This window comes from Schistocerca piceifrons, chromosome 2 (assembly GCF_021461385.2).
Source record: "Schistocerca piceifrons isolate TAMUIC-IGC-003096 chromosome 2, iqSchPice1.1, whole genome shotgun sequence".
In the NCBI taxonomy this organism is placed as follows: Eukaryota; Metazoa; Arthropoda; class Insecta; order Orthoptera; family Acrididae; genus Schistocerca; species Schistocerca piceifrons.
Window position 1 is genome coordinate 969,433,116 of NC_060139.1, and position 14,413 is coordinate 969,447,528.

General features: G+C 41.2%; 2 protein-coding genes across 2 annotated transcripts in view; one reads left to right on the forward strand and one right to left on the reverse strand.

Annotated features, from left to right (window-relative positions):
* LOC124776537 (proline-rich protein 2-like) overlaps positions 1–12,294 on the reverse strand; it is a 114,799-nt gene extending 102,505 nt beyond the window's left edge. The window contains exon 1 of the mRNA XM_047251565.1: positions 12,239–12,294. Within this exon, the coding sequence (XP_047107521.1) occupies positions 12,239–12,277 (39 nt within the window). The 5' untranslated portion in view covers positions 12,278–12,294. The remainder of the gene's footprint in view (positions 1–12,238) is intronic.
* Positions 3,872–5,614, forward strand: LOC124776533 (proline-rich protein HaeIII subfamily 1-like). The gene is made up of 2 exons (XM_047251561.1): positions 3,872–3,921; positions 5,123–5,614. Exons 1-2 carry the CDS (start codon positions 3,883–3,885, stop codon positions 5,471–5,473), a joined length of 390 nt encoding a protein of 129 aa, XP_047107517.1. The 5' UTR covers positions 3,872–3,882; the 3' UTR covers positions 5,474–5,614.
* Positions 12,295–14,413: the final 2,119 nt, after the last annotated feature.

A 14,413-nucleotide genomic window follows, 5' to 3' on the forward strand; every position in this document is an offset into this window, starting at 1 on the left:
TCATAAAAAATTGTCGGTTTTTCACCATCAGTAATGCCACTAATCTTACAGTGAATTTCCTGTGAAGCGATTTGATTCATACGGCATCCTTTAGTCCTCTTATCCAAACTGATTTGCGCTCCCACTCTGTAAAATCCACGCATGTTCTACTCTCTGCTTCGTGTATCAGTATATCACGTCTGCAGGTAATTCTTTATCACTTAATTTTCAGGATCCCGTGTAGCTAAACTGCTATTGGTAAATTTTCCGTGCAGATATGGCAAACCAACATGAAAACCCAGAGGAATACCTTAACCATGACGATTAGCTTTCACCATAATTGAAAGGCCCTCTGCCCAACTTTATCCCCTCTTGTTTCGAAAAAGGTATTTCATTTACAACCCACCATCGACTTCTGCATAGCTTTCTCCTACGCACCATAAGGGAACGACCTCATGAGGACAATATCGCATTCTTATACCTGCAATTCATCAAAGACTTAGATTATTCTCTACTAAGAGTTTAATTTGATAAAGTTTATGAGAAATGAAACTCTGATACAGAAAATGTGAAATTTGACATTATACTGCTACGAAGTGTAATAGAATTACATGTACCAATATTGAAGTATGCATGTGAAGTTGATAACTCATTGTTGTTGCAGATGTGTAATACGTATATCGCACAGCAATAAGTCTTTAATGTGTAGAGAAAAACAATACGAATTTCGGTTGGTAGGAATGAAGATATAAGAATAACCAAAGTTTACCGAAGCTATCTACTAAATTCACATCGAGTTGAAATGTTTCTCTAAGGTGTGAATCCAGCGTAAGGACGGCTAGAACATGTGCAGATAACGTACATGGTAAAAATTGGTTCTGTAACAACAGTGATCGCGAACTCAATGTTATACAGTGTGACCTCTACTTTTTACCAGTCATACCGATTTTATCATTTAAGAGTTTGTGAACTAGTTGCTCCGAAGCGTTGCAAAGGTCAAAACAATACCTGAGAAGGAGAAAGACAGGTCAGTGTATACTACTTAAATAGAATTCCTAGAAAATACAATTTGATAATTTTCACATTAGCAGTAAAACTAACTGCATTCACATGAAAAGTTGATATTATATGCAGAATAGACGTGAATGGAAATTATTAGAAGAAATATAGCCTTTGAGTTGTTGTCTCAGTACTACGTGCTACTACAGCAACAATTACATCATGATTAAAACGTTTTTATACCAGGTACTGTATGGTTCCACAAGAATAGACTGCAGACAGGAAAATTTGTATGATTCTCTAACACATACTACGACGCACTGAAACATGTAGTGCGTGGAAACCAAAATCAAATTAGGTAAAATACAGGAAGCGTAGAATTATTTCATTGCACAGGAATTTGAACCACCCTTTTCGGAATTGCACGTGCATTGCCTGTATCATTGTGCCACAACGGTTGGCATCCGAGTTTCAGGAAATACTTTTGGAATGTATATCAGTAGTGTGGCTAAACAAGAAGGGAGTAATTAAATTTACAGCAAAGAAATCGAATCATAGGAGAGAATGTTGCACCTGGATTGTAACGTAACTGGAATCACATGATGGTTCCTGGTCCCTGTTTCATTCAAATGACTGATTTACAAATAATATGAAGGAATGCGCAACAGGAACCGCCCCAGCAGTTTCCAACATCTTCTACGTTGTTGTGAGACGTGACTTTGTGTTCTGTGCAGCATTAGCAAAAGTTACGATTTCATCATATTTTAGTACTGTGTAATATATTAAAGATATTCAGAGGATATTGTTACTTTTCAGTTGCGTTGTCTTATGGTGGGTAGAATGTATATTTTTAATCCTAATTACATGACGTGTGGAGCCGTACTTCGTCGGTGGTGAGCCGTCTGGTACCTGGAAACACGAACAGAATATATTGCGTAATGCATTGGGTTTCTTTAACCATCTAGTCATTTTCCCTGTTTTAAAAAATGGGAACTGTATTACTTACCAATAGCTTCTATTTCTAAATGTTTTCAACATATTACTGATTTATGATAATTCTTCTTCTCAATTTAATTGATCTTACTGATTATTGGTGTGTAGTATAGTAATAATGTAACACGTAGGATATTAAATAATATACTGACAAGATTTTCTAGACTGCAAAACTTTTAAATTTGAACAGAATATTTGTTCCCAGGTACATGATGAAACGTTTGCATGTAGAATTTATGTCACGGAAAATAAGATACTGATCGTTGGAATGTGTGTGAATTCCTAAGGGACCAAACTACTTAGGTCATTGTTCCCTATTTACACTAACTTATGCTAAGAACAACACACACACCCATGCCCGAAGGAGGACGGGAACCTCCGGCGGGAGGGGCCGCGCAGTCCGTGACATGGCGCCTCAAACCGCGCGACCACACCGCGCGGCAAATACTCTTGTTATGCAGTTCCTTGACGGGCGAGAGGAAGGTTCAAAGACGGCAGACCTGAGCAAAAAACACAGATAAATTAATTTCATCGTTAATATCAACGGACATAAATTACATATTCCGCAGTGATGAGTTTAACGTCTATTAACATCGTGAGGCACGGTACATCAAGCCACTATAGCGTCTCCGGCGTCACTTTTCGAAGGTAATTCACCGAACAAACCTAACATTATTCTTACGTAAAAAATAGACGTAAGGAGTGAAAAGAAATGATCGACAACTCGATCTTGTTTTGGTTCTGCTTGGCAACATTGAATAAGTAACGAAAGAGCGCGTAACGTGCTAGCCGTCCTATCCTCGAAAAATTCGTCACCAATTTTTTATTTACGGTCTCTGAAAAGAAAGATACAAACATTCACACAAAGTTGTAATTATTATGATAGGACATTATCAGGTTTGATACTACAACTAAATTACACTTCCACATACACTTTATCTAAAGACAAGGTACACAGAAACGTTCGCATACTCTGCAACAACCAGGCAAGAAAATACACCAGAGAGTGGCGAGAAGAAATGAGATACCATATAGTTTCTTTAATAGCAAAAGATATAGAGTTCGATTCCGTTAGGCCCTTTAGCATAAAAGTCTCTGACTAAATGATTTGATTACAATATGTATTTTGACGTAGAAAAACAAAACCGAAATTCACAATATATCAGAGTATTAATATGTTTCTACTGCTCTCTTTCATTTCAGTCTTTTCACAATTATGAAATCTCATAGCGGCAATCTATATATGTATGACGTTATAATGACTATGTTATGGCTGTACCTTGGGATATCTTTTCAAATTCTGAAAAACCGTACAGGAAATCACATCCAGTGAATACTAAAATTTCAGAATAGGACGAGAAACTTGTATTGAAGCGAGTATCTATATGTGTTCCAATGAGCAACACACTGCCCTATTCTACCACACAGAGCAGCACATTCATGTCGTGCATCAAAGCATGTATTTATGATTTTGTGAGTACTAATCTACGTATGAACACTGTCAAAAGCAGATAATAGTGCTAAGTGAAGAACAACAAAACGATTATACGGAGTGCTGCTATGTCTGACTCTTCCGCTGCTCTCTAAATACGCAAAGTACTTCCTAGTGCAAATTATAATACTAACGCAACGGCTGACTCGTCACTGTTGGATTCTCATTTTCAAAAATAGTATTTTCAGGCAGTTAAGACACCTATGATGAAAAAATAAGCGACAATACGCTGTCCAGTTCGTCGCAGCTGTGCCGTGTGGCCTTGTGATACAACCACATCCCCCACTACCTCACTCAGATTGCAGACTCTGTTCAGTTCCTTTGTTGAAGAGTCACGGAATCACGAGTGCTCCACGCCAGGTGTTGGTGAGCCTTATAAAAACTCTGCAGCACGGACTAACCTCAGCACTTCCATCACCATGAGGGCGACAGTGGCAGCTCTTCTCCTGTGTCTTGTGGTGAGTAGTGTGGGCTGTAGATTGCGAAAATACAAACACAAACTCGTGTTTCATATAATTTTACTGGTACAGTCACGTCTACACCCTCTCTGGAGACGACTGTATATGAAAAAACTTAGCGTTTACTTGTACCGATGTTTATGTTCATAATATTCTATTCCAAAATATAAATGAGAAAACGTGATAACTTGCACGCATTTGTGGATGATATAGTAACTTTGATCTTAGTTGTACACAACACAGATAAGACGAAAGTGGCTGAACTCAGAGGGGGAAGAAGGTCTAAGGTTTATATTTTCGAAAAATAAATAGAACTTCTTCAAACCAGATGCACGTTGTACAGCGAGAGCAGTGGTTGAGATATTGAGATTGCACTCGGGACGTAGGCGATCAAATCCCCATCCAGTCATCCAGCTTTCTCTCTGTATTGTTCTCCTGAATCGCTTAAATCAAATGTCGAGCTGTTTCCGTAGATAAAATTCGGCGGATTCGCTGAAGAAATCGGGGGTTGTGATTCGTCTCTAATGAGCGTGCTATCGACAAGTTGTTAGTCGTTAATCTTCATGTCTTCTTCCTTTCGTTCCGTATGTACGCCGTATCAGATTCTATACAGAATAAGCATATTGATGTAACATTGTACGGTAAGTGTGTCAGAGTGTTGTTGACAGTTGTTTCAGCAAACATTTATGACCAGCTCCCATACCTCTCATTGAGGCGAATGTCCTGTATAGCTTTAACTGGTTAATTTCGTACTTAACTTTATGTAATAGGTCTTTATCTGTCATCACGTTTTTAAAAAGTTTGCAGCTGATACGTAAACAAAATGAGATTAGAGAAGTTCTCATACTCGTTACTTCTCTGCATGATGTCCATGAAGGTCCTCTACAAAGATGTCAAAAGCAATACCTCATTCCACTTCTCGATCCTCTGAAGTCCCATCCACCTTACGTCTAAGCTGGCCTTTATAACGACTCCTAAGTGGCTCCGTAAGTGGGTACACAGTTGTGCCTCTTCTACACAGTTGTTGAATAAAACAACAGTTCTCCGTATACCACCTAGCAAGAAAGCATAGTATGGCTCCAGTGTCCAGCACATACTAGAAACTGCACTGTTTTCGAATAATCTTGCGTTCATAACGTTGCTGCCAACTCGTTTATAAGAGAATTTATCATGTAGTTTATGGAACACCATTGTACTACAGGTGTCAGCATGCCGCTGCCAAGAGACTCCACCAGGCCCTCCTGGACCAACTGAGGGTCCACAGCCAACCGGACCACCTGGCCCACCAACTGGAGGCCCTGATCCGACAGGTCAACCTACTGGAGGTCCTGAACCAACTGGACCACCAGGCACACCAACAGCAGGTCCTGAACCAACTGGGCCACCTGGCCCACCAACTGGAGGACCTGAACCAACAGGTCAACCCACTGGAGGTCCTGAACCAACTGGAGTACCCCAACCAACTGGTGGACCTCAGCCTACAGAAGGCCCACAGCCTACTGAACCACCAGGGCCACCAGGACCACCTTCTGGGGCACTTTGGGGTTTCTGAATTCCTACACACGCATCTGCGAAACATCAAGACATTTCAGCCATGATACTTACTTTTAACTCTACCTGATTTTACAGATGGAAGTGTTCTGGAAATCGCTTTGTAAAATTATTTCTCATTAAATCAGCATTGTAAAATCTCCATAAATGTTTCCATCATTTTTAAAGTGTAACGAATAACCCACTCACCCAAAAAATAGTAACTCGTTGAACTTGATGTCAAAAAAGCTGTGACAGTTTCATAAGTCATCCAGTTCTTGGCTGTGTAAATAGTGACTTCAGTGTGTACTCTACATGATGAAGTGTCCTAATCTTGCGCCACGTCAGGCTATGTATCCAAGGATATTTAGTGTGACATTCAAGTGTAAACATTATAGACCTATTTTCTGGTACAATGAGTGAACAAATGAAATTACATGATTTCTGCTGGCGTATGACAGTAACGCGATCTTAGAGACAAAATTTGGCATCTAGCACCAATGTCTAAACCAAACTGAATCGAACAGTGGTCGTACATGCTCTTGAGATGTATTTCTGTTTCGTCTTAGCGACAAAGATTATGACAGTGATCTGCCATCGCATATATGCTAAATGTGTAATTAAACCTCTCACGACGGATCGCCAAATGTGACTCCATCTCCTCACAATTTCAATGTGTTCGCGGGACCTAGTACGGTCTATTTTGAAATACATCTTTATAGTTCTGAGTTACGCATACAGATATTGCAGGGTTTCCACAAGTTTAACAACGACTTCAAATAATCGAAGAACCGTACCTCACTTTACTTAATGAAGTAGTAAAATCTAGTCCACGGATAATTCTACAAAATCAGTGCTTTTACCATAACTACACACAACGACAAAGTGGCGAAGTAGGATTTACATCAGGCGAATTTAGTCGTCGAGATGACAGTGTGAGTTCACTATAATGCTCGTTAAACCACTGTATGAAGGTTCTGGCTCCCATACACGGAGTATTTTACTGCTGAATGATTATATCGCCGTTAGGGAAGACGTGAACGATCAAGGGATGCAGGCGGTTTGCAGCTGTCAGTGTGTCTTCGATTACTAACACAGGTTCCATGGAAGCACAGGGGAATGTCTCCTGTAGCATCATACTGTTCCCACTCGGCTGTGGGCTGTGTCCCTGATGCGATGCACGTTTCGAGCCACCGTTCATCTCGATGACGGCATTTGTGGACACGACCATCGACCAAGTGAAGCAAAAATGTGATTCACCCAGGGAGCCGACACATTTCCATTGAAATACGGTCGAAACCGATGGTCCCGTGTCCACTGCAATCGTTATTGACTAAGTCGTTGAGCCACTATGTGAACACTTAGGGGTGTTTCGCTACAGAGTTCCATGCTCGACAATGTACTACGAACGGTATGCTCTAAAACACTTGTGTGTGCAGCAGTATTGTGCTCTTTCGGCAGAGATGCCACAGGTCACCATCTATCGTAGTTTACTGAGCAGACAATCCTCCGAACCCCACATTCTGTGAACAGTCGTGGACGTCCAACTGTTCTTCTACCTCTTTCCCTAGACCCTCACGACAGTAGCACTTGAACATTCGACCCTCAGGCTGTGGCTAAGCCATGTCTCTGGAATATCCTTTCTTCCAGGAGTACTAGTTTTGCAAGTTTCGCAGAAGAGCTTCTGTGAAGTTTGGAAGATAGGAGACGAGGTACTTTCGGATCGAAAGCTCTGGGGAGGGGTTGTGAATCGTGCTTGGATACCTCAATTGGTAGCGCACTTGCCCGCTAAAGGCAAAGGTCCCGAGTTTGAATGTCGGTCCGGCACACAGATTTAATCCACCAGGGATTTTCATATCAGCGCACACTCCGCTGCAGAGTGAAAATCTCATTCTGGAAACGTTCCTTATTGATTTACACTTTATTTTTTCCTATCAGTCATGGTACGCCTTTTGACTTACCATTATAGTATTAAGTGTGCAGTACTCCGGCCTGACAGTAGGTGGCAGGACAATCACTAGAAGAGTAATCCCTGCACAGTACAGGTCAATTTTCCAACTGCTGTCCTCACGTGTGTCGACGGCCAGGAGTGTGTTCTTCAAGGACAGCCCTGGATGACGTGGTTTCTGTGGAAGGACAGTATAAACACCACTGATATTCGCAAGCAATTGGTGCCGTTATGTGGAGAGTATCTATCATCACGAAAAGTGAGCTACCAATATGGCAATGTTCGTCTCCACACGCGTTCTCATACCTTCCATCGTTGAAGTGGGCTTCCAGGCACTCCACTCACTTGACCCCATACGATTATCACATATTCGGGCCTATGAAGAAACCTCTACGCGGATATCATTTTTTGGCCTTTCACGAACTTCGGAAAGGTGGTTCGAGAAGGGATTCAAAATGTTTCAAATTGCTTGAGCTCTATGGGGCTGAACATCTGAGGTCATCAGTCCCCTAGACTTAGAACTGCTTAAACCTAACTAATTTAAGGGCATCACACGCATACATGCCCGAGGCAGGATTCGAACCTGCGACCGTAGCAGCAGCGAATTTCCGGACTGAAGCGCCTAGAACCGCTCGGCCACAACGGCCGGCTCGAAGAGGGGTTTCAGAAGTTAAAATGACGAAGTCAAGTGAATACGGTGGATTTGGCAGCACCTAGTAGCCCATTTCAGCGATGATAGCTGTGGTTTCCCAACTCGTATGGGGACGAGCTTTGTCATCTTGCAAGAGCATATTTCATGAAGATGCGCACTCTCCGCCCACTGCCACTAATCACTCATGAACACCCTCTGTTTTTACACATTCCTTTCACAAAAATTTCTCTGGTTTTGATAATCTCACTTTGCATGTAACAAATACGGTTGGGAAAGTGGGTTCTACTGGGTAGGGATTACATGTCTAGTGACTGTCGTGTCAATTATGGTTAGAACGTAGTTCTACGTACTTGTAATAATGGTTGTATCATTATTGTGTAATTGAACTGTATATCCCATATACAGTGATAAGCTAAAACGTTATAACCACTAACCATCGCGACATTGGATGCCCCTGATGGCGTTTCGGGCATGTGAGGAGTTAACAGAAGTACATAAGCGGAGCAGACAGGTATGTGGCATCACCCTAGCGAAGATATGGCCTGCAAATTGGAAATCCATTGAGATAAGCGTCTTTGACAAAGGACAGATAATTACTATGTGGAGACTGTGGACGAGTATCCCGAAAACGGTATAGCTGGTCGGATGTTCAAGTGATACTGTCGTAAGGGTCTACGGAAAGAGATAGAAGGACAGTGAAACTGCCACTAGGAGCTAAATGGTTGGACGTGTACGACTCTTTACAGAATGTGGGGTTTGGAGACTTCTCCGCTTTGTAACGTAGGATAGCAGGTGATCTGTCCCATCTGTGTCAAAAGATCCCAAAACTGCTGCACACACAAATGTTTCGGCGCACACCGTTCATGGTACATTGCTGCGCATGGAGCTCCGCAACAGACCACCTCTCCGTGTTCACATGTTGACTCAGCTACGTCGTCAGTAACGATTGCAGTGAACACTGGACCATCGGGTTTAGGCCGTCGGTCGGTGGGAATGAGTCGGCTCTTTGGGTGAACACTTTTTGCTACACTAGGTCGATTGTCCTCTCCACAAACGCCGTCACCGAAGTTAACGGCGGCTCGTCCATCACATCACGGACCTAGCCTGATGGAAGCAGTATTATGCTACAGGAGACGTTCTCCTTCGTTAGTAATCGAAGACACGCTGACAGCTGCGAACCACCTGCATCCCTCCATCCTTCACGTCTTCCCCAACCGCGATGCCAACATTCAACAGTAAAATAGTCCATGTCTCGGAGCCAGAACCGTCATACAGTGGTTTGACGAGCATTATAGCGAACTCACACTGACATCTCGACTGCCAAATTGGCATGATGTAAATCCTATGGAACCCATTTAGATCACTATCGGGCGCCACCACCCCGCATGCAAATCAGCAGCTCGTTATTTACGCGAATTATATGACTTGTGCGTAGACTTGTGCCACATACCATCAAACTGTCGAATTCCTAATACGCAGAGTCAGGAGCGTATTTTGTTCCAATGACGGAGAAACAAGCTATTAAGCAGCTGATCATAATGTTTTGGGTCATAAGTGTAACGATATTATTCTATGTTGTATGAATACTTAGATATATTTCGCCACTTCGTCGTTGTGAGCAGGTAAAGTAAAAGCATTGATTCTGAAGAATTGTCCATGGACTAGATTTTAGTCCTTCATTAAGAAACATAAGGTGCTTTGGTAATGGAAGTCATTGTTAAACTTCTGGAAACGCTGCCATATCTGTATGCGCAACTCAGAACTATAAAAATGTATTTCAAAATAGACCGTACTAGATCCTGCGAACACATTGAAATTATGAGGAGATGGAGTCACATTTGGCGATCCCTCGTTAAATTACACATTTATCTTATATGCGATGGCAGATCACGGTCATAATCTTTGTCGCTAATACGAAACAGAAATACATCTCAAGAGCATGTACGACAACTGTTCTATGCAGTTTAGTTTTGACATTGGTATTAGCTGCCAAACATTGTCTCTAAGATCGCGCTACTGTCATGCGCCAGGAGAAATCATATAATTTCATTTCTTCACTCATTGTACAGAAAACAGGATATAATGTTTACGCTTGAATGTTACACTAAAATATCCTTGTATACATAGCCTGATGTGGCGCAAGATTAGGACACTTCATCACATAGAGTACATACTGAAGTCACTAGTTACACAGTCAAGAACAGAATGACTTATGAAACTGTCACAGCTTTTTTGACATCAAGTTCAACGAGTTACTATTTTTTGGGTTAGTAGGTTATTCGTTACACTTTACAAATGACGGAAACATTTATGGAGATTTTACAATGCTGATTTAATGAGAAATAATTTTACAAAGCGATTTCCAGAACACTTCCATCTTTAAAATCAGGTAGAGTTTATCATAAATATCACGGATGAAATGTCTTGATGTTTCGCAGATGCGTGTACAGGAATTCGGAAACCCCAAAGTCCCCCAGAAGACGGTCCTGGTGGCCCTGGTGGGCCAGTAGGCTGTGGGCCTTCTGTAGGCTGAGGTCCACCAGTTGGTTGGGGCTCTCCAGTTGGTTGAGGACCTCCAGTGGGCTGACCTGTTGGTTCAGGACCTCCAGTTGGTGGGCCAGGTGGCCCAGTTGGTTCAGGACCTCCTGTTGGTGTGCCTGGTGGTCCAGTTGGTTCAGGACCTCCAGTAGGTTGACCTGTCGGATCAGGGCCTCCAGTTGGTGGGCCAGGAGGACCAGTTGGCTGTGGACCCTCAGTTGGTCCAGGAGGGCCAGGCGGAGTCTCCTGGCAGCGGCATGCTGCCACCTGTAGTACAATGGTGTGCTATAAACCACATGATAAATTCCCTTTTAAATGAGTTGGCAGTAACACTATGAACGCAAGATTATTCGAAAACAGTGCAGTTACTGGTATGTGCTAGACACTGGGGCCATATTAGACTTTCTTGCTGGGTGGTATACAGAGAACTATAGTTATATTCAGCAACTGTCTACCCACTTATGGAGCCACTTACGAATCGTTAGAAGGGGCAGCTTAGATGTATGGTGGATGCAGCTTCATACTTTAGAGGATCGAGAAACAAGCATCACTGTTCGCATGACATATTATTTTTGACATCTTTGTAGAGGACCTCCATGTGCATCATGCAGAGAAGTAACGAGCACGAGAGCTTCTCTACTCTCATTTAGTGAATATACCAGTTGCAAATTTTATATATACGAGATGACTAATCAGGACCTATTATCTAAAGTGAAGTGCAAAATTGTCCGCAGCTCGTGGTCGTGCGGTAGCGTTCTCGTTTCCCACACCCGGGTTCCCGGGTTCGATTCCCGGAGGGGTCAGGGATTTTCTCTGCCTCGTGATGACTAGGTTAGTTAGGTTTAAGTAGTTCTAAGTTATAGGGGACTGATGACCATAGATGTTAAGTCCCATAGTGCTCAGAGCCATTTGAACCATTTGAAGTGCAAAATTAATCAATCCTAGCTATCGTGGATCCACTTCACTGAGTTGTATGACAGCTGTATCAACAACATTCTGACACAACTTAAAATGTTACATCAGTATGCATATTCTGTATAGAATCTGTTACGGGGTACGTATGGAACGAAAGGAAGAAGATTAACGACTAACAACATGTCGATAGCACACTCATTAGAGACGAATCACAACCCCGGATTTCTTAAGCGAATCCGCCAAATTTTATCTAAGGAAACAGTATGACATTTGATTTAAGCGATTCAGGAGAACAATACAGAGAGAAAGCTGGATGACTGAAGTGGGGTTTGACCGCCAACGTCCGAGTGCAATCCCAGTATCTTAACCACAGCGCTCTCACGCACTGTGAAGGGACAATCTGCTATTGGTCTGAAGAAGTTCTATTTATTTTTCGGAAATATAAATCTTAGACCTGCTTTCGCATCTGAGTTTTGCCACTTTCGGCTGATCTTTGTTATGTGGAATTAAAAATCAGAATTACTATATCATCCGCAAATGCGTGTAAATTATCACGTTTTCTCATTTATATTTTGGAATAGAATATTATGAACATAAACATAGGTACAAGTAAACGCTTATTTTTACATATACAGTCGTCTCCAGAGAGTGTGTAGACGTAACTGTACCAGTAAAATTATATGAAACACGAGTTTCTGTTTGTATTTTCGCAATCTACAGCCCACACTACTCACCACAAGACACAGAAGGAGAGCTGCCACTGTCGCCCTCATGGTGATGGAAGTGCTGAGGTGAGCGAGGGCTGCACAGCTTTTATAAGGCTCGCCACTGCGTGATGTGGAGTACTCGTGATTCCGTGACTCTTCCACAAAGGAACCGAACAGAGTCTGCAATCTGAGTGAGGTAGTTGGGGATCTCGTTGTATCACAAGGCCACATGGCACAGCTGCGACGAACTGAACTGCATATTGTCGCTTATTTTTTCATCATAGGTGTCTTAACTGCCTGAAAATACTACTTTTGAAAATGATAATCCAACAGTGATGAGTCAGCCGTTGCGTTAGTATTATAATTTGCACTACGAAGTATTTAGCGTATTCGGAGAGCAGTGGAAGAGTCAAACTTCTTACAATCATTTTGTTGTTCTTCTCTTATCATCAGTGTTAATACGTAGATTAGTACTCACAAGATCATAAATACATGATTTCATGCACCACATGAATGTTCTGCTCAGTGTATTACAGCAGGTGCAGATTAGGGCAGAGCACCTACATTTATTAGACTTTCGCTTCTAGCGAGCCCTGCAATACCAGTTGTATACATTTTCTTGTTCCATTTATAAATGCTAGCATTCATATGATGAATGTTTCTTAAGTTACAGACAATATCCTGGACACTAAGTTTTTTCCACGTGTGAAAAACTGTCACAATGTACGTTCATAACATGTTCATTATAACGCTATTTATGCTAGCCATGAAATGGATATATACATTGCCCCATGTGACTTCATGACCGTAAAAAGACTGAAATGAGAAATATTGATAGAAACATATTAATGTATTGATATATTGTGCACTTTTGTTTTTGTTTTTCTACGCAAAAATAAGTTTCATAATTAAACTGATAATAAAACCGTTTGCTCAGAGACTTTTCTTAAAGTGGCCAAAGGAACTCTGTATATCTACTGCTGTAAGACAAATGATGTGGCATGTCACTTCTTCTCGCCATTCTGTGGCGTTTTTTCTTGTCTGGCTGTTGTAGAGTAAGCACACGCTTCTATGTATTTCGCCTTTAGATCAAATATAAGTCCTTTTTTTGAAATGTGTGAGTGGAATATAACTATAGAATTAAGCGTGATAATATCCCATTATAATAATCATAACTTTGTATGGATGTTGGTATCTTTCTTTTCCGAGATTGTAAACAAAGGATCGGTGACAAATTTTTCGAGGATAGAAGAACCGAACACGTAACATGTTTTTTCGTTACTTATTCAATATCGTTAAGCAGAACCATCGTGAGATCGGATTTTGTTCTCATTTCATTTCAGTCCTTACGTATATTGTTCATCGGTCAAGTACCTTCGAACAATGACATCGGCAGTCGCTTCAGCGACTTGATGTATCGTGCCACACGATATTAATAGACGTTAAGCTCCTGATTAGTGAATACGTAACTTAATCTGTTGACAGTAATTATTAATTTCAATTATCTGTGTTTTTGGTCAGATTTCCGTCTTTGGACGTCTCCATAACAATCAGTATTTTACTTTTCCGTGAAATACTGGGAAAAATTTTCATAATAGTATTAACCCTGACGATTCTCTTGCACTATAAATTCTAGACAGAAACGTTTCATCATGTACCTAGGAACGAATATTCTGTTGATATATAAAAGTGTTGCAATTGAAAAAATCTTTCCAATATCTTATTTAATATTCTACTCCACTACACACCAGTAATCTTTAAGAGAAATCAAATGAAGGAGAAGGGTTGTCAAAAACCAGTTATAGGTTGAAAACATTTAGGAATAGAAACTATTGGTAAGTAATACAGTTTCCATTTTTGAAACAAGAAAAGTTATTAAAACGTTAAAGAAATCGGAAATACATCGTGATCTATGATAGACCATCTTGTGTTACCAGATACAAGACGGCACACAACCGACGAAGTGTGGCCTAAACGTCCACAGAGTATGCAACTAGGTTTAAAAATATACAGCATTTTACTCAACATAAGATGCTGTAATCGAAAAATTAGCGCTATCCTCTAAATAACTTCAATATGTTACACAGCACTTAAATATGAAGAAATCGTAATTTTTGCGAATGCTACGCAGAACATAATCTCGTGTCTAACAATGTGGAAGATGTTGTAAACTTCTAGGGTACTTTGTAGTGTGCATTACTT